Below are 25230 nucleotides of genomic sequence, written 5' to 3' on the forward strand. Positions count from 1 at the left end.
TGGTCAGAGAACCATTCACACACGTGGAGATAATTGAACTTGGTTTTGAAGGAAAGTTAGGAGCTCGACAGGGCCAGTTAGGTGGAGGGGATAGGGAGCAGTAATATAAGTTAGGAATAGGGATTTAAATGTGCAAAGAAACAGATTATGGAAGAAATAAGTCAGATTGGGCACCACAGCTAGTTTGGGAGAAACATATAAAACGCCTCTGGAGGGCAAAGGAGCAAAGCTGTGAGCCAGGTGGCTCAGCGCGTCTAGAGAGAAACTCACCGCAAGGCTCTGTGCCTTACCTATTTATCTCAGGCAGCCTTTGGCGGTGAGATGCTTCTCGCAACCAGGGCATTAGTCAATTTATTTGAATGGAAAATCAAGTCAGGCTTTTGATGAGGAAAGTGTTTTGGGGCTGATTTGATTTCATCCCGAGATACAATGGGCTTCGCAGTGAGGTTAGGTGACAGGCTTTCCTCTAAATTAATGAGAAAAAAATGCTACTCCAGAGTTTGATAAAAACATATTTAAAGCATGTTCATGATAATATCTTTATTAAAATATTTTATTAGCAAATGTTCAATAGTAAATAATTTTATGTCTTGATGAAAAAAGAAAACACCGCTGGAAAGGTATGCAGGGGCCAGTTCATGATGAGTTAAGTGCTGTGCTAAAGAGATTTTGTCTTTAGAAAGATTTCAGTTGTAGAATAGAGCAGTAATGGATAGGTACGGCTTTATGGAAACTCAAATAATATCAGTTTATCTAGCCACACCTAAAGGCAATCTTACCCCTAGAATGACTATCTGGAAGTTTCATATATTTTAAAAATTATTATTGACTAGTTAATGATTTAATTTATTTTCTGAATTGAGTTACATTTGAGAGTGAAAGGTAATACTAACTAGATGGGATATTGAAACAATGGAGATAAACCAGGACTGTCCCAGGCAAACCAGGATGTATGACCCAACTGTGACCCAAACGGGCTCATGGCCCAGGTGAGGAAATCATAGTTCCTGTCTCTAAGAGCTGACGTCCTAAAGAAGGGGGAGTAGATACATGATGGAACATTCTGTGACCGTGAACTCCATATTTGGGAATGTAGGTGGGTGTGGACTTGGATTTTCTTTCCGTCCATGTGGGTTAAAATGAGAGTTCAGAAGGTTGACAGCACCCAAAGTTCTGGCTCACCTTGAAAGACTTTGTGTAACACGGATCACTGGACAAAAATTTTGCTGCCTCTTGCTCGTGGGAAGACTGTAAGCATGAAGCTGATTCTGGTTCTCATTGTTCTGCTCTTTGAGGTACCCACAGGTAATTTGTCCAAATGTCTCATGAAACCCTAGGAGATATTACTGTCCATAGGCATGGGGAGGGGCCTTCAGGGGCCTTCTATCAGAAAAAATGACCACTTTCCTGGGTGCTTGAATTGAGTCTGTACCTGGGAAGACTGCATCCATGGAGGTCAGAAGAGAGCAGAGCTGTCCTCTTAGGAGTCCTCCCCAAAGGTAGGAATGAACCCAACATCTAGAACACAGTTTTCATTCAAGAACTTAGTCATCCCCTTTTCATTTTCATCCTGTACTACAAAAGTGTGAAAATGATGTGAACAGCATACGATTTAGAGTCAGGTAGTTCTGGGATTAAAACATGTCTCATTGTTTACTAGTTGTGTGAATTGAGCTAATTATACCCCTTGAGCCTCAGTTTTCTCATCTGTTAAGTGAGTATAATGATTCTATTTTCATAGGGTTACTGTGAGGATTACATGATCTTACACAAGTGAAGAACCAAGTTCATGGTAGGAGCTCTGTCCGAGAGAGTTCCTTTCTCCGTTGTTGCTGGAGGAAGGCATATTTCTTTTTTGTGACCCTAAAATTTCCTCTTTAGCCTTCAAACATGCTCTCTGGTTCTGGAATTTAGAATAGGGAGAACATGTCTCTGTTCTCCACCTTTATTGCATAGGCTTATCCAAATTTGCATGCAGGGGCAAATAAAGGATTGGAAACAGGAGATTTAGGACCTAAATGCAATACCTAAATAGATGGTGACAAGTCGGATCTTGGAGACAGGTATATACGGAGTTGGGTTTGATCCCTGGCAAGCACATTTATCTGGGATCAGAAGGAGGATGAGGGGTGGAGCGGGGGGGGGGGGGGGGGGGGGAGGAAGGGAGGAGAGAGAGAGAGAGAGGATGGAGAGAGAGGGAGAGAGAGGATCATTGAGAAAGATAAGGAATTCTCAAAACCAATTTTTGCTGAGACCCTTGAGGATGTGTCCTGGCAAAGGGAGATTTCTGCTATTGTCAGTGAATGTGAAACCCAATTACACTGTTAACATCCTGTCTGTGATGTTCTTTCAAAAGAAGGATGATCATAATGTTGGTTCTCCCTGGGGACCCTGGACTAGGTTAGGCCTGAGGAGTGCTGACTTGGAGCATGGAGGAGAGGAGAGGTCATCAGTGCCAGCTCCTAGAATTGAGCTCTCCCCTCTCTCTTCACTTATAAGTTCTAACATTCTCAGAGCCAGCTGGGCATTGACTGGGAGCCTGGAATCATGGATGTCCTTAATTTCAGATGAGTTTCAAGGACGGGACTCTGAGTTCCTCTTATCAGAATAGGGCTCACTTTGAGAACACAAAAGGCCATAGCTTGTGGGGAACCACACATCTCTTCCACTCCCAAATGGTTACTGCCTTTTCATGACTGGTGTAATCCCTCTGCCTCAAGAACTAACCTTGATTCAATGTTGTTTCCTGTGCACAGAGGGGGCACGACCCAAAAAATGCTTTAATAATATAGCAGGCTACTGCAAGAAGAAATGCGAAATGGGGGAAATATATGAAGTATCGTGTCTAAATGGAAAATTATGTTGTGTGAATGAAGAACTAAACAGAAGATACCTGGAAGCCCACAAGCAACCTCAACCTACAAAACAGTCTGAGAAATTTACAGATTATCTTGTTTTACCCACTGTCACACTTGTGACAGTCCAGCCATAAATCAAGAGCTTGCTCCACTGATCTCCACTCTTTGTAAATCAAAAGTGCCGCTTAATCCAGCAGATTGAGGCAAGAAATTTATCTACTTCCGTCTGTGGACTTGAGCCTCCAAATAAAGTCTAGCTTTTTTCCTGGATTTATTTATTGATGTATTCACTCCTTTTTTTGAACATGTTCCAGGCATTTCACTAGGTAAAATGAGCGATACAGAGATGAAATGAACACATTGGTAGAGACGGATGTTAGCCTCTATTTTCTATGCAAGACAATATTTGACAACATTTTAGGTGTTATTTCTCTTTTCATGAGATTTCTTATGTCTAAGCAGATCCAAATGTCCCAGTGCACACACTCACTGCCCCCCTTCCCTCTCCCTCCCTCTCTCTGCCTCTTTCCCTCTCTCCTTCCCTCCCTCTCTCCCTCCCTCCCCCCACCTCTGATGAATTCGGAGGGCTTTTCTAACTACCAAGAATTAATTAGAGGGAGGCAAGAAGTTAGACCATTTTCATAACATAACATTTCTTGAGGCAGGGCTGATGGGCAGTGATGACATCTAGTGATAATTCCAAAACACCATTCAAGCTCATTTAAAGGACATGCCCCATCCCCTTTTTATTAGCAATTTGAACATAAAGTTGACAAAATTTTTGGACACAATTTTCTCTTAGGATCTTTCAAAACATTGCATATTCTGTTTGCTTCAATAGTGTGAAATTTAAGGCTTTATAAATGAGGAGAACACATCTAAGAAATTCTTCATGAGCTGGATAAAATCTCAGTAGGATGGTGATGGTAGGAAATATTCTCCAGATGAACAGCAGAAAATTTTGTGGTGACATTCATTGATGCTGCTTGGCTAAAAGTATTGGTCATAAAGAACTTTTGTGACATTTTCTCATCTGGGATAAAAAAAATCAGTGGGACTTATTCCTCCAGGAGGACAGGGAAACAAATATTTAGATGATATATTAAAGTTTTAAGAGCACACAGGACTTTCCTTTTAGTTATTGTGGCTTTTGAGAATTCTGGAGAAGTGTATAGGAAACAAGAACTAAACTAGATTGCAGAATTTTAGAATTTTTGTTTTTGTGGATGACTTCAGCAGCATGGAAATTAATGTATGACTATTTTCAACCTAATTCTCAAAGGGGTTTTGAACAATGCTCACATAAGAACGCCCTTACTTTGTTGCAACATTTCACAACCCTCTGTTTCAGGCTCCCATCACTGTGGGTCCCCAGGGGTACTTTTAGGGAGGGTCCGTTCTGTCACTGTGACATGCAGATGGGGCTGGCTTACTGTTTTTAATTAGTATGCATGCTCTACTCTAAACCAATCCATCAATAAATTAGATACAAGGATCCATTTTGGTTTAGTGTCAGATCAACCAGGGAAGTGCCTCTTGGGTTAGGAGAGAGGTATAATTAATTGAACAGATAAAATAATCCCTGAATTATACTTTAACTGGAGGGCTCTAATCTTTGCTTTGATTTTTCCCTTTAACCTTTTAGTATCCCCACCACGCTCATAAGAGAAGTGGGTGTGGTCGGTATTGTTAGATGCATGTTTATTTGTCCACCTTATTATTATATACAACATTAAATTGAAACCCCATATTGTGATTATTCATTCTTTTGATACAGGCAGTATTATTGCTACCTTATTTCTCTTAAATTTTTTTTTTAATTAGAGATGTAGTAGGTTTAAAAAAATCATGCAGAAAATACAGAGCTCCCATATATCCCCCTCACACACGCTGTTTTCCATATTAAAACTTTGCATTAGTACGATAACTTTGTTACAATTGATGAAAAAACACTATTATAATTGTACCATTAACTATAGTCCATAGTTTACATTAGGGTTCACTGTCTGTTGTACAGTCTATTGATTTTTTTTAAAAATTTATTCTATCTTATTCATATATGTAACATAAATTTTCCCTTTTAGCCACATTCAAATATATAATCCAGTGGTGTTAAATACATTCACACAGTGTTGTTCTACCTTCACCACTATCCATTATCAAGCCTTTTCTATTACCCCAAACCTCTGTACCAATTAAGCACTAACTTCCCATTCCTTACACCGACCCCAGCTCCTGGTAGCCTGTGTTCTATTTTCTGACTCTGTGAATTTTCTTTTTCTAATTATTTTATATCAGTGAGATCATACAGTATTTGTCCTTTTGTGTTCAGCTTATTTCATTCAACATGAGGTCTTTAAGGTTCATCCATGTTGTCACATGCTTCAGGACCTCATTCCTTCTTAGTGTCTTAGTGTTGAGTAATATTCCGTTGTATGTATATACCACGTTTTGTTTACCTATTCATTAGTTAATGGACACTTGGGTTGCTTCCATATTTTGGCATTTGTGAATAATGCCACTAGGAACATCAGTGTGTAAATATCTGAGTCACTGCTTTCAATTCTTTGGGTATATAATTGGAAGTGGGATTGCTGGGTTATGTGGTAATTCTATACTTAGCTTTCTGAGGAACAGACAAACTGTCTTTCACAGCAGCTATACCACTTTACATTCCCACCATCAATTAATGTGGGTTTTGATTTCTACACATCCTCTCCAACACTTATATTTTCTATTTTTTCAATTATAGCCATTCTGGTGGATGTGAAATGGTATCTCATTGTGGTTTTGATTCCCTAATGGCTAATGATGTTGAGCATCTTTTCATGTACTCTTTGGCCATCTGTATATCTACTTTGGGCAAATGTCTATTCATGTCTTTTTCCCATTTAAAAATTGGGTCATTTGTCTTTTTTTGTTGTTGTTGTTATTGTTGTTGAGTTGTAGGATTTCTTTAAATATTCTGGATATTAAATCCTTATCAGATATATGGTTTCCAAATATTTTCTCCCATTGGGTAGGTTGTCTTTTCACTTTCATGATGAAGGCCTTTGATGCGCCAAAGTTTTTAATTTTGATGAAGTCCCACTTGTCTATTGTTTTTTCTTTTGTTGTTCATACTTTTGGTGTAAATTCTAAGAAATCATTGCCTAACACAAGGTCCTGAAGATGCTTCCCTGTGTTTTCTTCTAGGGGTTTTATAGTTTTGCTTTTCTTGTTTAGGTCTTTGATCCACTGTGAGTTAATTTTTGCCTATGGTGTGAGGTAGGGGTCCACCTTCATTCTTTTGTATATGGATATTCAGTTTTCCCAGCATCACTTGTGATGAGACTTTTCTTTCCCCGTTGAGTGGACTTGGCACTCTTGTCAAAAATCAATTGCCCATAGATGTGAGGGTTTGTTTCTGAACTTTCAATTCAATTCCATTGGTCTACATGTCTGTCCTGATGCTGGTATCATGCTGTTTTGATTACTGTCGTTTTTAATAAGTTTTAAAATCAGGAAATGTGGGTCCTCAAACTTCATTTCTTTTGGACATGGTTTTGGCTATTTGGGGCACCTTACCTTTCCATATGAATCTGATGATTGGCTTTTCTATTTTTGCAAAGAAGGCCTTTGGAATTTTGGTTGGGATTGCATTGAATCTGTAAATTGCTTTGGGTAGAATTAATATCTTAACTCTTGTTAGTCATCCAATCCCTGAATGCAGAATACCCTTCCATTTATTTAGTTCTTTGATTTCTGTTTGCAATGCTTTGAAGTTTTTGGTGTATTAGTTCTATACACCCTTGATTAAATTGATTCCTAGATATTTGATTCTTTTAGTTGCTATTGTAAGAGGAATTTTCTTCTTGATTTCCTCTTCAGATTGCTTATTAGTAGTGTATAGAAACACTACTCATTTTGGCATGTTGATCTTGTACACCACCTGTTCTAGTTTGCTAATGCTGCTGGAATGCAAAACACCAGAAATGTATTGACTTTTATAAAGGGGGTTTATTTGGTTACACAGTTACAGTCTTAAGGCCATAAAGTGTCCAAGGTAACACATCAACAATCGGGTACCTTCACTGGAGGATGGCCAGTGGTGTCTGGAAAACCTCTGTTAGCTGGGACGGCACATGGATGGCATCTGCTCCAGAGTTCTGGTTTCAAAATGGCTTTCTGCCAGGACGTTCCTCTCTAGGCTGCAGTTCCTCAAAAATGTCACTCTTAGTTGCACTTGGGGTATTTGTCCTCTCTTAGCTTCTCCGGAGCAAGAGTCTGCTTCCAACAGCTCTCTTCAAACTGTCTCTCATCTGCAGCTCCTGTGCTTTCTTCAAAGTGTCCCTCTTGGCTGTAGCTACTCTTCAAAATGTCACTCACAGCTGCAGCTGCACTGAGTTCCCTCTGCTCATCAGCTCATCTATATGGCTCCACTGATCAAGGCCCACCCTGAATGGGTGGGGCCACGCCTCCATAGAAATATCTCATCAGAGTTATCACCTACAGCTGGATGGGGCACATTTCCATGCAAATCTAATCAGCACCAAAACGTCTGCCCCACAAGACTGCATCAAAGAATATGGCTTTTTCTGAGAGACATAATACATTCAAATCGGCACACCACCACTTTGCTAAATTTGTTTATTAGCTCTAGTAGGTTTGTTGTGGATTTTTCAGGATTCTCTGTGTATAGGTTCATGTCATCTGCAAATAGGGAAAGTTTTACTTCTTTTCCTATTTGGTAATTTTATTTTATTTTTCTTGCCTAATAGCTCTGACTAGAACTTCCAGTGGTGTGGGGAGTCATCCATGTCTTGTTCCTGATCTTAGGGGGAAATCTTTCAGTCTTTCACCATTGAGTATCATGATTGCAGTGAGTTTTTCATATATACCCTTTATCATGTTGAGAATATTTCCTTCTATTAATAGTTTTCTGAGTGTGTTTTTTTTTTTAGTCAGGAAGTGGTACTGAATTGTGTCAAATGCCCTTTCTGTGCCAATTGAGATGAGCACAAGATTTTTGTCCCTTGTTCTCTTAATGTGTTTGTATTATATTAATTGATTTTTCTATGTTGATCCACTCTTGCATACCTAGAATAAATCCCACTTGATATGGTATATTATTCTTGTGTGTGTGTGTGTGTGTGTGTGTGTGTATTATATACTTTATTCTTTTAAAATACAATTTTATTAAGATGTATTCACATATCAAATAATCATCCAAAGTGTACAATCAATGGTTCATGGTACCATTATATAGCTGTGCATTCATCACCACAATCAATTTTTGAACATTTTAATTGTTCTCTCTCAAAATAAAAATAAGAATAAAAATAAAAAGGAACACCCAAAAAACCCACACCCCTCTTCCCTCCCCTATTATTTATGTATGTTTTGTCTTTATTTTCTTACTCATCTGTCCATATACTGGATAAAGGTAGTATCAGTCAGAAGGTTTTCACAATTACACAGTCACACCATAAAAGCTATAAAGTTATACAATCATCTTCAAGAATCAAGGCTACTGGATTACAGTTCAACAATTTCAGGTATTTCCTTGTAGCTATTCTAATACACTAAAAACTAAAAGGGGATATCTATATAATGCATAAGAATAACCTCCAGAATGAACACCCAACTCCATTTGAAATCTCTTGGCCACTGAAACTTTATTTTGTTTCATTTCTCTTCCCCCTTTTGGTCCAGAAGGCTTTCTCAACCCCTTGATGCTGGGTCCAGGCTCATCTCTGGGAGTCATGGCCTATGTTGCCAAGGAGATTTACACCCTTGGGGGTCATGTCCCATGTAGGGGAGTGGCAGTGAATTTAGCTGCAGAGTTGGCTTGGAGAGAGAGGTCTCATCTGAGCAATAAAAGAGGTTCTCTGGGGTGACTCTTGGGCACAATTATAAATAGGCTTAGCTTCTCCTTTGCTGTGACAAGCTTCATAAGGGCAAGCCCCAAGATCAAGAGCTCAGCCTATTAAACTAGTAGTTCCCAATGCTTGCAAGAATATCAGGAACTCCCCAAGTGGGGAAGTTTAATATTTCTACATTTTCCCCCAGTCCCTGAAGGGTGCTTTTATTCTCTGCCCAGATTACTCTGGGGTGTATCGGGGTTCCATACTAACTTGTACAAACCAACCAGATCTCCACCCCCTATGCAAGTTTCCATGTAATTATGGTGTTTGAATAAACTGATCATACAAGTTAAATTATACAGTGTGCTACAGAAAATATAGTTTTTGCACCAAATAAACATCTCTTCCTTTGGTCTCACACAAAAGTTGAAGTTTTAGAACACAGTTGATATCATCCTTTACCCTTTAGTCTGATTTACCTTAGTCCCAACCAAATCTGTTTCATTCATATCTCTAATTGAAGTCTGATCTCTTTTTCAGCTTTTAAAACAGTTGCTCTATGGGGTAATGCTGACATTCATAGCTGCCGAACCCTGGCTCTGAGTCTCAGGTGTCACACAGATACTTGAAGTTCCAGGGACTGACCAGGTTATAACACTAACAGCTCAGCATCTCAGAATTTAGAAATAACCATTACAACTCATGAATGGATGTGACTGCTGTTAAGAGCTTACAATCTAGGAACGTTTACAATGAGCCTTCCCCTGATAACCTATGCTCTGAGATTCAATTTCTTAGAATTTGCACATTATAGTTAGCCCACATTAGTGAGGTTTTATAATGTTTGTCTTTTCAATTCTGGCTTATTTCACTCAAAATGCTGTCCTCAAGGTGCATTCAACTAGTTGCATACTTCACAATGTCATTACTTCTTGCTGCTGCTCAATATTCCATGGTATGTATTTAATCTGTTTACATTTAAAGTAACCAACTACTGATAATGCAAGGCTTTCTTCTACCATTTTGCTTCATGGTCTTTGTAAATCTTATAACATTTTTGTCCCTCAGTTCTTCTGTTAATGCCTACTTTTATATTTATTTGATTTTTGAATTGCACCATTTTGAGTCCCTTCTAATTTCTTTCTTTTATATTTTCATTGTGGTTAACTTGAGGCTAAAATGTAACATCCTAATTTTTATTTGATACCAGCTTAACTGCAATAGTATACATACACAGTGTTCCTTTGCCACTCTGTTCCCCACCTTTTTGTTGTACTTGCTACAAATTATATCTCCATATGTTGTATGTCCAAATCCATAGAATTCTTATTAGTTTTTATACATTTTCATTTTAGAACATGTAAGGAGTAAACAGTGCAGTTACAGACCAAAAAATGTAATACAGTAGTACTGGCATTTGTAATTACTCATGTAGCTATCTTTAATGGAGGTCTTCATTTCAATTTACCTTTTTGATCCATTGTCTTGTGTCCTTTACTTTCAGTCTGAAAGACTCCTTAAGCATTGCTTGTAGGGCAGATCCAGTAGTGATGAATTCCCTCAGTTTTTGCTTATTTGGGACTATCCTAATCTCTCCCTCAGACAGTATCATCAGATATAAAATTCTTGTTTATCAATTGTTCTCTTTCAGCACTATTTAATCTCACTGTCATCTTGCCTCCATGGTTTCTGATGAGAAATTGGCACAATGTTACTGGGACTCCTTTCTACATAACACGTTGCTTTCAGGACTTTTTCTTGTCCTTAGCATTTGAGAGTTTGACTGGTGTCCAGGCATTGTTTTCTTTGAGTTTATGCTGTTTGGGGTTCATTGGGATTCTTAATGTGCATTGTGCCAGTTTGAATATATTATGTCCCCCAGAAAAAGCCATGTTCTTTAATGCAATCTTGTGGGGGCAGATGTATTTAGTCTTGATTAGGTTGGAACCTTTGGATTAGATTTTTTCCATGGAGATGTGACCCATCCAACTGTAGGTTATACTCTTGAGTAGATTATTTCCATGGAGGTGTGGCCCCACCCATTCAGCATAGGTTTTGGTTTAATCACTGAAGTCCTATAAAAGTGCTCACAAACAGAAGGACCTTAGGGCAGCTAAGAGTGACATTTTGGAGAGCAGCTTAGAGAGACATTTTGGAGACGGCTGCTGAAAGCAGACTTTTGCTGACAGTTTGGAGATGCTAGCCCAGAGTTTGCTCTGGAGAAGCTAAGAGAGGACGAAACGCCCCAGGAGCAACATTTTGAAGAATGCACAGGAGCTGAAAGAGGAGCTGGAACACAACCTGGGATCAGCAGAAGCCAGCCATGTGCCTTCCCACTAACAGAGGTTCTCCAGACGCCATTGGCCGTCCTTTGGTGAAGGTATACATGTGTTGAAGACTTAATCTGGACATTTTTCATGGCCTTCAGACTGTAACTTTGTAACCAAATAAACCCCCTTTATAAAAGCCAATCCATTTCTGGTATTTTGCATAATGGCAGACTTAGCAAACTGGAACATGCATATTTATGTCTTTTGTTTTATTTGGGGTGTTGTCTGCCATTATTTCTTTGAATATGCCTCTGTTCCCTTTTCTTTTTCTTTTCCTTTGGGACCCCCATAATGCGTATATTGGTAACAATTGATAGTGTCTACAGGTCTCTTAAACTCTTCATTTTTTTCCCGTTCTTTTTTCTTTCTACTCCTTAGCTGGAATCATTTCAATTGTCTTGTCTTTGAGTTCATGATTCTTTCTTCTGACAGTTCTGATCTACTATTGAAATCCTCCAGGGACTTTTTATTACAGTTATTGTGGTCTTCAACTTCAGCATTTCCATTAGTTTCCTTTTAAAAATCTCTATCTCTTTATTGAGATTCTCACTGTTCATTCATTGTTTCCCTGATATTCTTTAATTATTTTTCTATATTTTCCTTTATGACCTTGAGGATATTGAGGATCATTTTTTAAAAAGTCTCTGTCCAGTAAATCCAAAGTCTGGTCCTCCTCATTGCTGGTTTCTGGATTTTTATCTTGTTCCTTTGGATGAGCCATCATTTCCTGTTTCTTTGATTGTCTTGTAATCTTTTTCTTTTACACAGTGTACATTTTAATATTTTTAAGTGTCTATTCTGGGATTTAGTCCCTGAGCTGTCTGCTCATTAACTTTGTATCTAGCTAATGATATGATAGAGATTTTTCTTGAGTGACAGGATATAACACAAACAAGGAAACCAATGCAAAACATCTTGGGTCTGCGTTTGCTGGTGCTATCTTTTGGAATTAGCCCTTCTGTCAAGAAGACCAGCTGGAGGCAAAGTGAAGTGCAGTGTCCTCTCCATCTTTTCTGAGTCTGCCTTCTGTCCTGGGCTTTTGTTTGCTTGTGACCTTAAGAAATCCCCCATTTACAGGAGTTAAAATGCTGTCTATTCCCTATGAAATAGACCTTCCCTTATCACCTTCCATCATTTGCTATATTGTATGACTTAAAAGAAGGTAATTCTTTCTCCCCAGGCAACTTTGACTTAATTATTTTTTATACTGCTTTAGCTGTCAGCCAGCCTCTCCTGCCTGCAGGGCAAATTTTGGGAGGGTGAGCCTGAGGCAAGTTTCCTGGTTCAGACTTTCATCCTGCCACCTGATAGACTGGCACTACAGGCACCCCAGTATACACAGAGGGGTTGCTATGCCCCCACCACAACAGTGCTGGAGACCCACATTGAGGGGGCAGGCTCCACATTACACCTGGGAGGAAGTCAGGGAGGGCTCAGCAAGTGCACTATGTGCTTCTCCTACCATTTTAAAAATTGTGTCTGTGTTTTTTTTTTTCCTGTGTGTTTTTTTGATTCAACACTCAACCAGTTACTTCAATCCTCTAATTCTTTTCTGAAGTTTTGAGGAAGATGGCTCTGCCTGTTTTTGCTAGTTGTTCAAAGGCTTGGTGGGGGAACAACACCCTATGTTCTTAGATTCAATTCTCAGAGTTTGCACATTATAGTTAATCCATACTAGTGAGGCGTTATAATGTTTGTCTTTTCAATTCTGGCTTATTTCCCATAACATATTGTCCTCAAGTTCCATTCACCTAGTTGCATACCTCACAACTTCATTCCTTCTTGCCGCCATGCATTGTTCCATTGTATGTATACACCACAGCTCACCATTCCATTTATCAGTTGATATACCCTTAGGCCATGTCCATCCATGAAAATCATGAACTGCTACCATAAACATCAGTGTGCAAATGTCCATTCATGTCCCTGCTCTCAGTTGTTCCAAGTATATACCCAATAACAGGCTTGCAGGACCATATGGCAACCCCATTCTTAGCTTCCTGTGGAACCACCACATGGTCTTCCAGATGGGCTGCACCATTCTACATCCCCACCAACAGGGAATAGGTGCATACCTCTCTCCACATTTTCTCCAGCACTTATATCCCTCTGTTTATTTTTTAAACAGTTTTCTTCACACACCTTCCAATCCATCCTAAGTAAACAGTCAATGATTCCTGATATAATCACATAGTTATGCATTTACCAACACAATCTGTATGTCTATTTCTTTCACTAAAAAGAGGAAGAGGAGAAAAAAACTGAAGAATAAAAAAAGATAGAAGGAAAATAAAAAATAAAATAAAATAAAATAAAATAAAATAAAATAAAATACAGTGAAAAGGTCAGACAATAACAACACAAGAATCCCATACCACTCCCTTATATCCCTCTCTTATAGACATTTAGCTTTGGTATATTGCCTTTGTTACAATTAATGGAAACATCATACAATGTTAGTGTTAACTGCAGACTTTTGTTTGCATTGATTGTATTTTTCCCCAATACTATCCCATTTTCAACACCTTGCAATGTTGACACTCATTTGTTCTCCCTCATGTAAAAAATTCTTATTTTTGTGCATTTAATCACGATCATTGACCACTCTAGGTTTCAATAAGTTATACAATCTCAGTCTTTATCTTCTTTCTTTCCTTCTGGTGTCATACATGCCCCTAGCCTTGCTCTTCCAACCATACTCACACTAATTGTTGTTCAGAGTACTTACAATATTGTGCTACTGTCACATGGTATAGTGCTATCCATTTTGGTATCTATACAATCAATCCTGTTGAACCTTCCGTACCCCATCAGCATCAAATGCCCGATCTTTAACCTCTTTCTAACTCCTGATAACCTGTGTTCTCAACTTTAACTCTCAAAGTTCACTCATCATTGTTAGTTCATATTAGTGAGACCATATGGTATTTGTCCTTTTGTTTCTGGCTAATTTCACTCAATGTAATGTCTAATGTCTACCATGTTGTCTTTTGGTTTTTATATGTCATGTTTTATTTTATGCCCCCCCCCTTTTTACTCTTACTGATACTCTTCATTTCTACAGTCTTCTCCAAACTTCTCTCTCCTGTCTTTTCCTATCTGCCTGTAGTGATCCATTTAGTATTTCTTGTAGATCAGGTGTCTTGTTCACAAACTCTCTCAGTGTCTGTTTATCTGAAAATACTTTAAACTCTCCCTCATTTTTGAAGGACAGTTTTGCTGGATATAGAATTTTTGGTTTGCAGTTTTTCCTCTATCAGTATCTTAAATATATCATACCACTGCCTTCTCGGCTTCAGAGTTTCTACTGAGAAATCTGCACATAGTTTCATCAAGCTTCCCTTGTATATGATGGATCGTTTTTCTCTTGCTGCTTTCAGAATTCTCTCTTTGTCTCTGACATTTGATAATCTGATTATTAAATGTCTTGGAGTAGGTTTATTTGGATCTATCTGTTTTGGGGTATATTGCACTTCTTGGATCTGTAATATTATTACTTCTTGGATCTCTTAATTTCATAAGAGATAGGAAATTTTCACTAATTATTTCCTCCATTACTCTTTCTGTCCCCTTTCCCTCCTCCTCTTCTTCTGGGATGTCCATGACATGTATATTCATGCACTTCATGTTGTCCTTCAATTCCCTGAGACCCTGCTCATATTTTCCCATTCTTTTCCCTACGTAAGATTTCCGATGTCCTGTCCTCTTTCATGAATGCTTTCTTCTGCCTCTTCAGATCTGCTGTTGTGTGTCTCCATTGTGTTTTTCATCTCGTCTGTTTTGCCTTTCATTCCTGTATGTTCTGCCATTTGTTTTTTCAAGCTTATGAATTCTTCTTGATGTTCATCCAGTATCTTCTTTATATCCTTCATCTCTTTTGCCACATTTGCCTTCAGCTCATTGACTTTATATAGCATATTTGTTGGAACATCTTTAATGAGTTGTTTCAATTCTTGTATCTCACTTGTAGTGTAAGTTTTTTCCTTTGATTGGGCCATATCTTCATTTTTCCTTGTGTGAATCATAATTTTTTGCTGTCTAGGCATCTGTTTTCCTTGATTACCCCAAACAGATTTTCCCAGACCAGACAGGCAGGTCTCAGGAGGAGGGTGTAATCAGTATCATTTCCCTGAGGATGAGACCCAGAAGATTGTCAGACTTTCCTGCAAGGCCTCTAGACTCTGTGTTTTCCCTATCCTGCCCAGCAGGTGTTGCTTGTCAGCCCACAGCTCCCCACTGGCATAAAGAGGTGCCATGCCTTTAATTCTTAGTAGACCCTGTTGCTGCCAGCAGCCGAGGGTGAATCAGAAACCAAGCTTAAGCTGTTTCTGTTTTCTTTCTTTTTATCCATGCCCTGGGATCTGAAGTATCAGAGAGAGGACAGTTGCTTGAGCTGGGCCCACCTCCCCCTTTCTTGGGAAAAATAACCCCTTTATTTCCTTCATTTGACTTCTTTCTCTGTCTCTCTAACTATCCCAACTCCACCTTTGCCTGGGTCAGCACTGACAATTGAAAGTGCCTGAGGCTTTCTCTAATGAGCTACATAGAATGAGAGGAAAAAAAGAAAAAAGAAAAAACGAAAGAAATCCCCTTTCCAGAATCAGTCCCCAGCCCCCTAGTTTCACTGGTTAACTGGAGTTCGTACCCACTCCTATGTGCCCCTTGTCTGGGATACAGTTGTTTTCCATTATTCTGAACTTAGCTAACTCCAAAAGCCTCTGTTTTTAAAATCCATTTATTTATTTTCCTGTCAGCCCTGCCTCCTCTCTGCCAGGAGAAATGTCAGGGTTCCTCTCCTGCTTGCTCCAGGTTTACCTGTGCTTATAGCTTGTATTCAGTTGTCCACATTTGTTAATTAAAACTGCAATTGGATCTTGGATGAGCTACCTTCCCTTGTTCCCAGCAGAGATTACTTTTTTCCCCCACAGGGATGTCTTCCAGCTCAGCCTGCCATGCCAGTGGAGGAGGGGCACCAGCTTTGCAGTTTTGGGAGCTTTACTTACAGCTCTGTGCTGCAATCTCAGCCATTCCACCCATTCCATACTGGTGTATAATGTGTGTCCAGTCACAGATGTCCCCTCATCAGTTGTTCCAGACTATTTTCTAGTTCTTCCTGGCTATTTACGAGTTGCTCTATGGGACTGACTAAATTCCACACCTTCCTGTGCCACCATCTTGCCCCACCTCCCAATAACTATTTCATAAGTGAGGATTTCTTAGTCAAAAGGTTATAATCAGGTCCTTTGTAAGAACAACTTTAAATTTCCTTTAGAGATACTTTGTATCATTTCATAATAAGTTTAATAATTTATGTTAAGTGAACTATATAGCAGATTTCAACTGGGCTTTCCACTATGTGGTAGGGTTCAGAATTAGATCTGCTTTGGTAGAAACTTCCTCTGTTTTTGTTGTCCATGATTAAGTATAGAAACATCCTTAGACTATATTTTTCTGTTAAATATAGCTACCATCTTTATTCCTTTTGAACATTTTACCCTCTCCTCTCTGCTAGTTGATATAGATGATCTATGTTAGCGTTAGTTTGATGTTCAACATGGAAAAAGACTTGAGATGATACCTGGAGTGTCAAGATGGAAGACAAGGGAGAAATCTTCCATTGATATGGCATATTTTAGTGCTTGTGTGTCTGCATTAGTTCCCTAGGGCTGCCAAAATAAGTTATCACAAACTGGGTGGCTTAAAACAACAGAAATTTTATTGACTCATAATTCTGGAGTCTGGAGGTCCCAAATCAACTAGTCAGCAGGCCCATCTCTTTCTGAAGGCTCTAGGGGAGACTCCCTCCTTGTCTCTTTTCAGCGTCTGGGGTTTGCTGGCAATCCTTGATGTTCCTTGCCTTGCAGCTGTGTCACCTTAACCTCTGCCTTTGTCATTGCATGACCTTCTTCCCTCTCTATCTGTCTCTCCAAATCCCTTTCTCCTTATAAAAACATCAGTCATACTAGATTTAGGGCTCACCCTATTCCAGCATGACCTCATCTTAACTTGATTACATCTACAAAGACCCTTTTTCCTTATTTGGTCCCATTCACAGTACCAGAGGTTAGGACTTCAACTTATCTTTTTGTGGGGGAAAAAACCTACAACAGTGTCATTGCTGGCATTAAGTAGCTAATATTCAAAAAAAGAGAGAACATATAACTGTAATGAGACTTTCCAAAGACAATCATGTACAAACAGGTAATGATTCTTGCTCATGCTCTCTCTCCTGTAAACATAAAAGGCATCAGATGAAATCTAAAGAGCATAGGCTTTATCCTCCAGCCATGGTTTGCTGTTGAAGAATTTTAAGCATTCTAAAATTCCAAGCAGATGACCTTGGATCAGACCCACCTAAATCATACCTTCTCTTCTGTCCAAGCATGAAAAAAACCTACTCCTCATCATATTTCTAGGGATTCTTCTTGCTGGATTTTGGAATCTTGTCTTGATTTATAGTACTTTATTCATGTCCGGAGGTGAGTATATGTCTACCTTGGTCCACCTGGGAAGACAGCCAAATTAGGTTCTTCCCACCAGCAGTCCATGGCTTACAGAATGGTATCAGATGTGATGGGATGGAACATGCCGTGCCTCTGAATTCCATGGGGAGGAAGAGTGGGTGGCCTCAAATTTTCTGTGTCTGCCCACATGGTGCAAAGTGCAGAGTCTGGAAATTTGGGGGCACACTTTGTATCACAGCATGTATTCTGATTCAGTGCATAAGAGCCCAAGTCTCTGAGGAAGGTGATAGAGTGTGCAGTTCACTGGACCAAGAGCTGCAGCTGCCACCCCCTCTGGGAAGCCTGGTCATGAGGCATTTCCTGATCATCGCAATTCTGCTGTTTCAGAAGTTCACAGGTAATCCAGAACTTTCCAAGGGCTCACTCCACTCAACAATGAGATGGGAATACTTCCAAAAGCCCAAAGATTTCATAATCCATAGTAGGGGGAGACCGGGTCCACAGGGATGGCTGAAGACTGCTCGATGTCATCAGAAATTTCCTCTTCCTGCAACATTCCACCATGGTTCTGTTCTCCAAGGGAGAAAAGAGGTCATAATTTCCCATGGGAAGGTCTCTTTAGAGAAAAGGATGAGCCCAGTATCCATGGATATCCTTATTTATTTGGATACAGCTTTTACTTAGATATCCAATTATATTTTCTTCCATGAAAATATATATTTTGGCCTATTATACTACAGTGTGGAAGTAGTGGAAAAGCACAAACTTTGGAGTTAGCATTGAGAATTATGAAACCTACCTTCAATGTCTATTCATTGGTCCGCTTTGGATAAATGGTAAGGACTTTCCTTGTCTCAGTTTCCTCAAGTGTGGAGATAATAATACCTGGCTAAAAAGCATTTAAAAAATGATATAACATATAACACCTAGTATAGGTTTTTGCACACGTGAAGAACTTAAAAGTGAGAGTTTCTTTTCCTCTTTTAAAACCAGATCTCTTATATTTGTCTTATAGAAATAGTAATGGCCTATCCCTTATCCCTAAATTCTTAAGAATCAAAGGAATTCTAGACTGGGTGTTGGAAGGATCTTCTTTGTTCTCTGTCTTCATTCTCTGCCTGGAAGCAGAAATGTGAACATCCCAACTTTTAGACTATTGAAAGCATTTATGATCACTAAAGGAAAGAAACTATATACAGATGAGCAAAGGTCTAAGACCAAATGTTAGAGGAATTTTTGCCTCTGGAGCTGGAAGGAGAATGAGTAGAGAGAGGGTTAAAATGTGTCCAAGAATTAGAAAGACATCCAGAAGATTGTGATAAATCAAAGGAGAAGATGCATTGGCAAAAATGTAGAAAGATGATAATTAATAGGGGAGGAGGATGATTGGGAAAAAAAAACTTGACTGGATAAGATGAAATTCATGCTTGACCATGGTAGTGGGTATGATCCAAAAAGCATAGTTAGATTCAGACATGAATACACAGTAACAACCTGTTGTTCTCTGGGCATTAGGGATGGGGCATTGGTAAAGCAATGGTATTCTGGGAGTGTTCAGATGATGGTATATTTGTTGGGGTTCCCATAACCTGGAATCAAGGATTGAACTCCCTTACTTATTTCCTCAAACAAGAGCTGATGTTCTTGGTGGAGTACATCAGATGTTGGAGAGAAGCTCAAAACCTTGGAGGACCTAAAGATAAGTGATCCAGTTAGACATAAACACTGAGGTTCACCTGCTTGGAGAATCCTCTTTGGGATATTATGGGGATGTGTCTTATGTATATTCACTACCCCTCATCCCTACAAACCTCTTCTGCCTTCCCTATGACCAAAATGATCTTTCACTCTCAAGCATTGATCTTGCCTATTGTTCTTTTCTGTGCACAGTGACTGAACAACTTAAAAGATGCTGGAGTAACTATGTACAAGGACACTGCAGGAAAATATGCAAAACAACTGAAATACGTGAAGTACTATGTGAAAATGGGAGATATTGTTGCCTCAATATCCTGAAAGTGGAAGCACGTAAAAAAATTACAAAGCCACCTCGTCCAAAGTATACATATTCATTCACTTTTCCTCAAGATTATCAGTAAAGGAAATAACTTGTCAAGCCCCAAAATGAGATGCTACATAAATCCAGTGCAATTTTTTTCACTAATTTTTAAAATCTATTCCAATAAATCAAGATGAAGAGATTGACATCTTTTCCCTTCTGGTTCTTGACCCCCAGAATGATCTTGAAGCACATTCTAATAAAGCTTGTTGCCGGTTTCCTGACTCATTTGTTATTTAGCCAGAGAGTGGATGCTCACAATATACCAAGAGATGAATTGTTTCATAGAACTCAACAGTGAGGACAACTGGGATTGACCTTCTCTTTGTGGGAAGTGATAAAAATTTAAGTCATATTTCTTTAAGAGTTAAAGGACAGTATGAACTTTCTATTTCCTTTAGCCAACTTTTGTATTTTTGCTTTTACTATTTTGCCCATTTTGTTAAGATTTTCAAATTTATTGGCCTAAAATACTTTGTAATGTCTTTTTTTCTTTTTAGGCCTAAAAAATGTGCAGCAATGCCTTCTCTTTCATTTCTGACATTGGTTATTTGCGTTTTTTTCTCTTTTTTCTTTATCAGCATTACTAGGCATTCATTAATTTTATCAGTCCTGTCAAAGAACCAATTTTTCTGTTAATTTTTAGTTTAGTTTTTCATTTCTTTCATATCTTCATTGATCTTATTTTTACTTGCTTTACCCACAGCTTTATATGCCATAAATTTCACAGGCTTAAGTGTATAAGGCAATGTATTATTTCTTTTTTTTGCTTTAATTTGCTTTCTTTTTTCTAATTTTGATAGTTGGATGTTTATTTCTCTTATTTTCAGCCATTCTTATTTTCAAATATGAGCATTTAAAACTGTGCATTTTCCTCTTAGGCAGCTTAAGTAGCATCCCACAAATTCTCTGTTTATAATATGTTAATTATCATATTAGGAAGCTTCCCACTTCTCTTAGATAAAAGCACATAAATAGAACCTAGATTATATTAAGAGTATGGGAACAGAATATTGATCATACAAATTTCTCAATTAATTATAATTATATATACAGTAAGATTACTTTGATAATATATTAACTAAAACCTAAACAACAAAACTTGAAAACAAACATCAAATATAAGCAGAAACTTTTACACAATTGTTCTTTTTTCCTTTTTTTTAAAAAAATTTAATTTTATTGCGATATAGTCACATACCAGGTAATCATCTGAAGTAAACAATCAGTGGCTCATGGTATCATCATATAGTTGTTCATTCATCACCACAATCAATTTTTGAATATTTTCATTATTCCCCCAAAAATAAGAATAAAAATAAAAATGAAAAAGAACACCCAAAACATCCCATACCGCTCATCCCCCCAACTATTATTTATTTATTCTTTTGTCTTTATTTTCTTATTCATCTGTCCATACACTGGATAAAGGGAGTATCAGTTGCAAGGTTTTCACAATTACACAGTTACATTTTAAAAGCTGTATAGTTATACAATCATCTTCAAGAATCAAGGCTACTGGATTATAGTTCAACAATTTCAGGTATTTCCTTGTAGCTATTCTAATACACTAAAAACTAAAAGAGGATATCTGTATAATGTATAAGAATAACCTCCAGAATGAACACCCAACTCCATTTGAAATCTCTCGGCCACTGAAACTTTATTTTGTTTCATTTCTCTTCCCCCTTTTGGTCCAGAAGGCTTTCTCAATCCTGCTGGGTCCAGGCTCATCTCTGGGAGTCATGTCCTATTTTGCCGGGGAGATTTGCACCCTTGGGAGTCATGTCCCATGTAGGGGGTGGCAGTGAGTTTACCTGCAGAGTTGGCTTAGAAAGAGAGGCCACATCTGCGCAATAAAAGAGGTTCTCTGGGGATGACTCTTAGGCATAATTATAAGTAGGCTTAGCTTCTTCTTTGGAAGTTTCATGAGGGCAAACCCCATGATCAAGGGCTTGGTCTGTTAAATTGGTAGTCCCCCAATGTTTGGGAGAATAACAGGAATTCCCCAAGTGGGGCTGTTTAATATTTCCACATTTTTCTCAGTTCCTCAAAGGGGCTTTGCAAATACTTATTTGCTGCCCAAATTACTCTGGGATTTATCAGGGTTTCACACTAACCTGTACAAACCAACTAGATCTCACACCCTATGCAAGGTTCTATGTAATTATGGTGTTTGAATAAACTGACCATACAAGTTAAATTATATAGTGTACTACAGAAAATGTAAATTTTGCACCAAATAAATGTCTCTTCCTTTGGTTTCACACAGAAGTTGAAGTTTTAAAACACAGTCAGTATTGTTCTTTACCCTTTGTACATACCTGTTCTTCATACAAACTTTTCAAGATGATCTTCTGTTTTGCTGTCAACTTTTGTATGGATTAAAACTGGCATTTATTTTTCATTTTATATTGTCTACTGTTATGATTCTTCTATTCCTGGACTTCCTGCATCAGTAGATTTTTTAAAATATATTTTTAGTTTGCATAAGTTTGTCAATTATCACCACTATTTATTATCAATTTATCATCAAATGTCACCATTGTTTCAAAAGTGAAAGACATCTTAATCTCAAAAATGCATATATGACATGTTAGAAAAAAGGACAGATTTTTAACTAAATTCATCAGGTTTCTTAGAACCTTATTGCATTATTCTAGGTTTTCTTATTTTGTTACAGACTGGTTTAAACTTTGTCATTACTACATTTATGCCCATGTATCCATTTAATAATCCAATTCTCAAATTCATATTTTATATAGCTATTGTTATTCAACTGGCAGTAGTCTTCTAGGGGAATGTGTCTATTCTATTATCGCTCTCTGAATCTAAACTTCCCTTCATTTATGTGTTTTTTTTTCTTTTTGGTAGGTAGATGTAAAAGGTGTTTGCTTATTTGTTGCCTTTTTAAATAAATAATGTATATTTACTTGTAATGGTTAATATTTTTGTCATTCTTCACCTACTTGAGAAAATGGAATCACTCTCTTTTTTTGAACTCTGTTTATAGTAATATTCAACATTCCATTTGAAGACCATTATGTCTAAATGAACTCAACAGTTCTGGGACTTTCTAGACAATTCCTTCTAACCCTGTCCCACATGAGAGTTATACACCCCAATAATGAAGTGCCCAAAGTACCAATCAAGATGTTAGATTTTTAATACAAACATATTATTTTAGTTTTCTGGACTGCTTAAGCAAATACCATGCAGTGGTTTGGCTTAAACAATGAGAATTTATTCAGTTTTGAGGCTAAGAAAAAGTCCAAATCACGGCATCATCAAGGTGAAGCTTTCTCCCTGAAGACTGTGGTGTTCTGGGTCTGCCTGCTGGTGATCCTTGGCCCTTAGCTTGTCACATGGCAAGGCACATGGCTGCATCTCCTGGTCTCTCCCTTCTTTTCTGAGTTCTGTTGATTTTAGCTTCTGGCTGCTACCTTTGTGGCTTTTTCTCTATGTATCTGAATTTCATTCTCTTATAAAGGACTCCAGTAACAGGATTAAGATCCATCCCAATTGAGGTGTGTCATACCTTAACTGAAGTAACTCACGAAAGGGTCCCACTTACAATGAGTTTATACCCATGGGCATGGATTAAGTTTAAGAACATGTTTTTCTGGGTACATATAGCTTCAAACCACTCTCTGGACCCCCAGAAGACAGTTTTTTTTCCTACATGCAAAATACATTAATTCCAACACGTGTCCCAAATGCCTTAAATTATTTCAGAAACAATACAGAGTACAAAGCCTCATCAAATTCTGTTATGAGTATGATCTGTCCTGAGGCACAATTCCCCAGGAGAGGTCTGTAGACCTGTGAAATCTAGAAAACAGCTTATCTGATTCCAATATACAATAGAGGGACAGACACAGGATAGACATTCCTATTCTAATAGGAAGGAATTGGAAGAAAAATAGGGGTCTTGGGTCCCAGACAATTCTGAAACCCAGCAGGGTAAATTACATTAGATTTCAAGATCCAAGAGTCATCTATGTATGGCGGTTTTGTCCTCCAGGCCTGATAGAGCTGGTAGCCCCACCCTTCCAAGTTTGCACAGCAGCCACACTCTCCCCGAATACTGGGGTGAAGGCTCCACCTTCTCCAAGCATTGGGGTGGCAGCCAGAGTCTTTTCAGTCCCCAGATATATTAGTTAGGGTTCTCTAGGGAAGCAGAATCAACAAGAGATATCTATAAATATAAGATTTCATAAAAGTGTCTCACGAAACTGTGGTTATACATGAGTCCAAATTCTGTAGGGCAGGCAGCAAAATGGCAATTCCAATGAAGATGTTCAATGAACTCCTCAGGAATGAACTGGAAACTTCGATGAACTCCTCAGGAAAGGCTTCACTGGTCAGCTGAAGAAGTGAAGGTCCTCTTTCTGTCTCGCTTAAAAGTCTTCAACTGATTGGATTAAATCCAGCTGACTGCATTCTCTCATTGTGGAAGACATACCCCTCACTGATGTAATCAGTCAGAGATGCAGCCAATTGACTGATGATTTAATAACCCAGCCTTCTGGTTTATTAACCAGTCTTCAAATGTCCTTGCAGTAATGGTTAGGCCAGTGCTTGCTTGACCAGACACCTGGGCACCATCACCTGGCCAAGTTGACACATGAACCTAACCAGCATTGAGGTGGCAGCACTCGTCCTCAACAACCAGGCAGAAGGCCCACTCCCTCCAAGTGCTGGGCAGATGACCTGCTCCCTCCAAGCGCAGGGGTGGATCTGACCTTTCTACACACACGGGTGGACCTGCACTCTTGTTCAGGGGACATCCCTTTGACCCAGACCCTGGCTTCCATGGTTCTGTCCTTGAAGCCATTCTTTCCTTAATTTGTCCCTTCTCTGTCCCTTTTAGTCCAGGTTGGTAGTGGTTCCACTCATAAAAATCTCACAAAAAACTAATCGGCTTTGCATGTACTTCTCAGGGGTCCAACCAATGAGACAAAAGGCATTTCCATAGCTCCTTCCTGGATAACTGCATTTCCAATCCTGACTTCCCTTGAAAGGGCTGAGTGGTTCCATGTTCAGTTAAACCCCCATATGGAGCATGATTCCCCAGGGATTAACTTTCTGGAAGCTCAGAGGGGTCCCTGCTAGAGCTGCTTCTGTCTTTAGTCTCAGGGTACACTATCTAGATAGGCTCAGAATTTTTTTTTTTTTTCAAGATCCTTTTTTAAAAGTGTTTGTTTGGTCTTCTTTGTTGTTTTCCGCATTCTGGTCTTCTTCATTCGTAATTTCTGGATTTTTATCTTCTTCCTTTGGATGGGCAATCATTTCCTATTTCTTTGTCTTGTTTTCTTTTGTGCACACTGTACATCTTAATAATTTAATATATTAGCTCTGGGTTGTATTCCCTGAGATATCTGTTCCTTGATTTTTAACTGGCTGGTGATAAGACAGAGATTTTCTTGAGCTTCAGCCCTCCTATTAGGACAGTCTGCCCAAGTGTGCAGGATCCTCCCTTTCTTTTCTGGGCCTGTGTCTTGTCCTGGGCTTGTGCTTGTTAGCTGTTTTGGAGTTGACCCATTTACATGAGTTTGAATGCTCCCTTTTATTTCCTCCTCTGTCCCAGACTTTCCACTTCTATAGTTTCTTATGCTCTTTTGTTGTCTCAAGCTGCTTTCACCTGGAGGATAAATTCTGGTAGGGAGGTAG

At 38.7% G+C, this 25230-nt stretch overlaps 2 protein-coding genes across 2 annotated transcripts; both read left to right on the forward strand.

The window, feature by feature from the left end:
• The first annotated feature begins 1256 nt into the window (after window positions 1-1256).
• DEFB128 (defensin beta 128) lies at window positions 1257-2992 on the forward strand. The gene is made up of 2 exons (XM_037811139.1): window positions 1257-1305; window positions 2757-2992. Exons 1-2 carry the CDS (start codon window positions 1257-1259, stop codon window positions 2990-2992), a joined length of 285 nt encoding a protein of 94 aa, XP_037667067.1.
• Window positions 2993-17846: 14854 nt separating this feature from the next.
• On the forward strand, window positions 17847-19597 carry DEFB127 (defensin beta 127). The gene is made up of 2 exons (XM_037811140.1): window positions 17847-17895; window positions 19389-19597. Exons 1-2 carry the CDS (start codon window positions 17847-17849, stop codon window positions 19595-19597), a joined length of 258 nt encoding a protein of 85 aa, XP_037667068.1.
• The last annotated feature ends 5633 nt before the right edge of the window (window positions 19598-25230 follow it).

The sequence above is a fragment of the Choloepus didactylus genome, chromosome 19 (assembly GCF_015220235.1).
Source record: "Choloepus didactylus isolate mChoDid1 chromosome 19, mChoDid1.pri, whole genome shotgun sequence".
Lineage (NCBI taxonomy): Eukaryota > Metazoa > Chordata > Mammalia > Pilosa > Megalonychidae > Choloepus > Choloepus didactylus.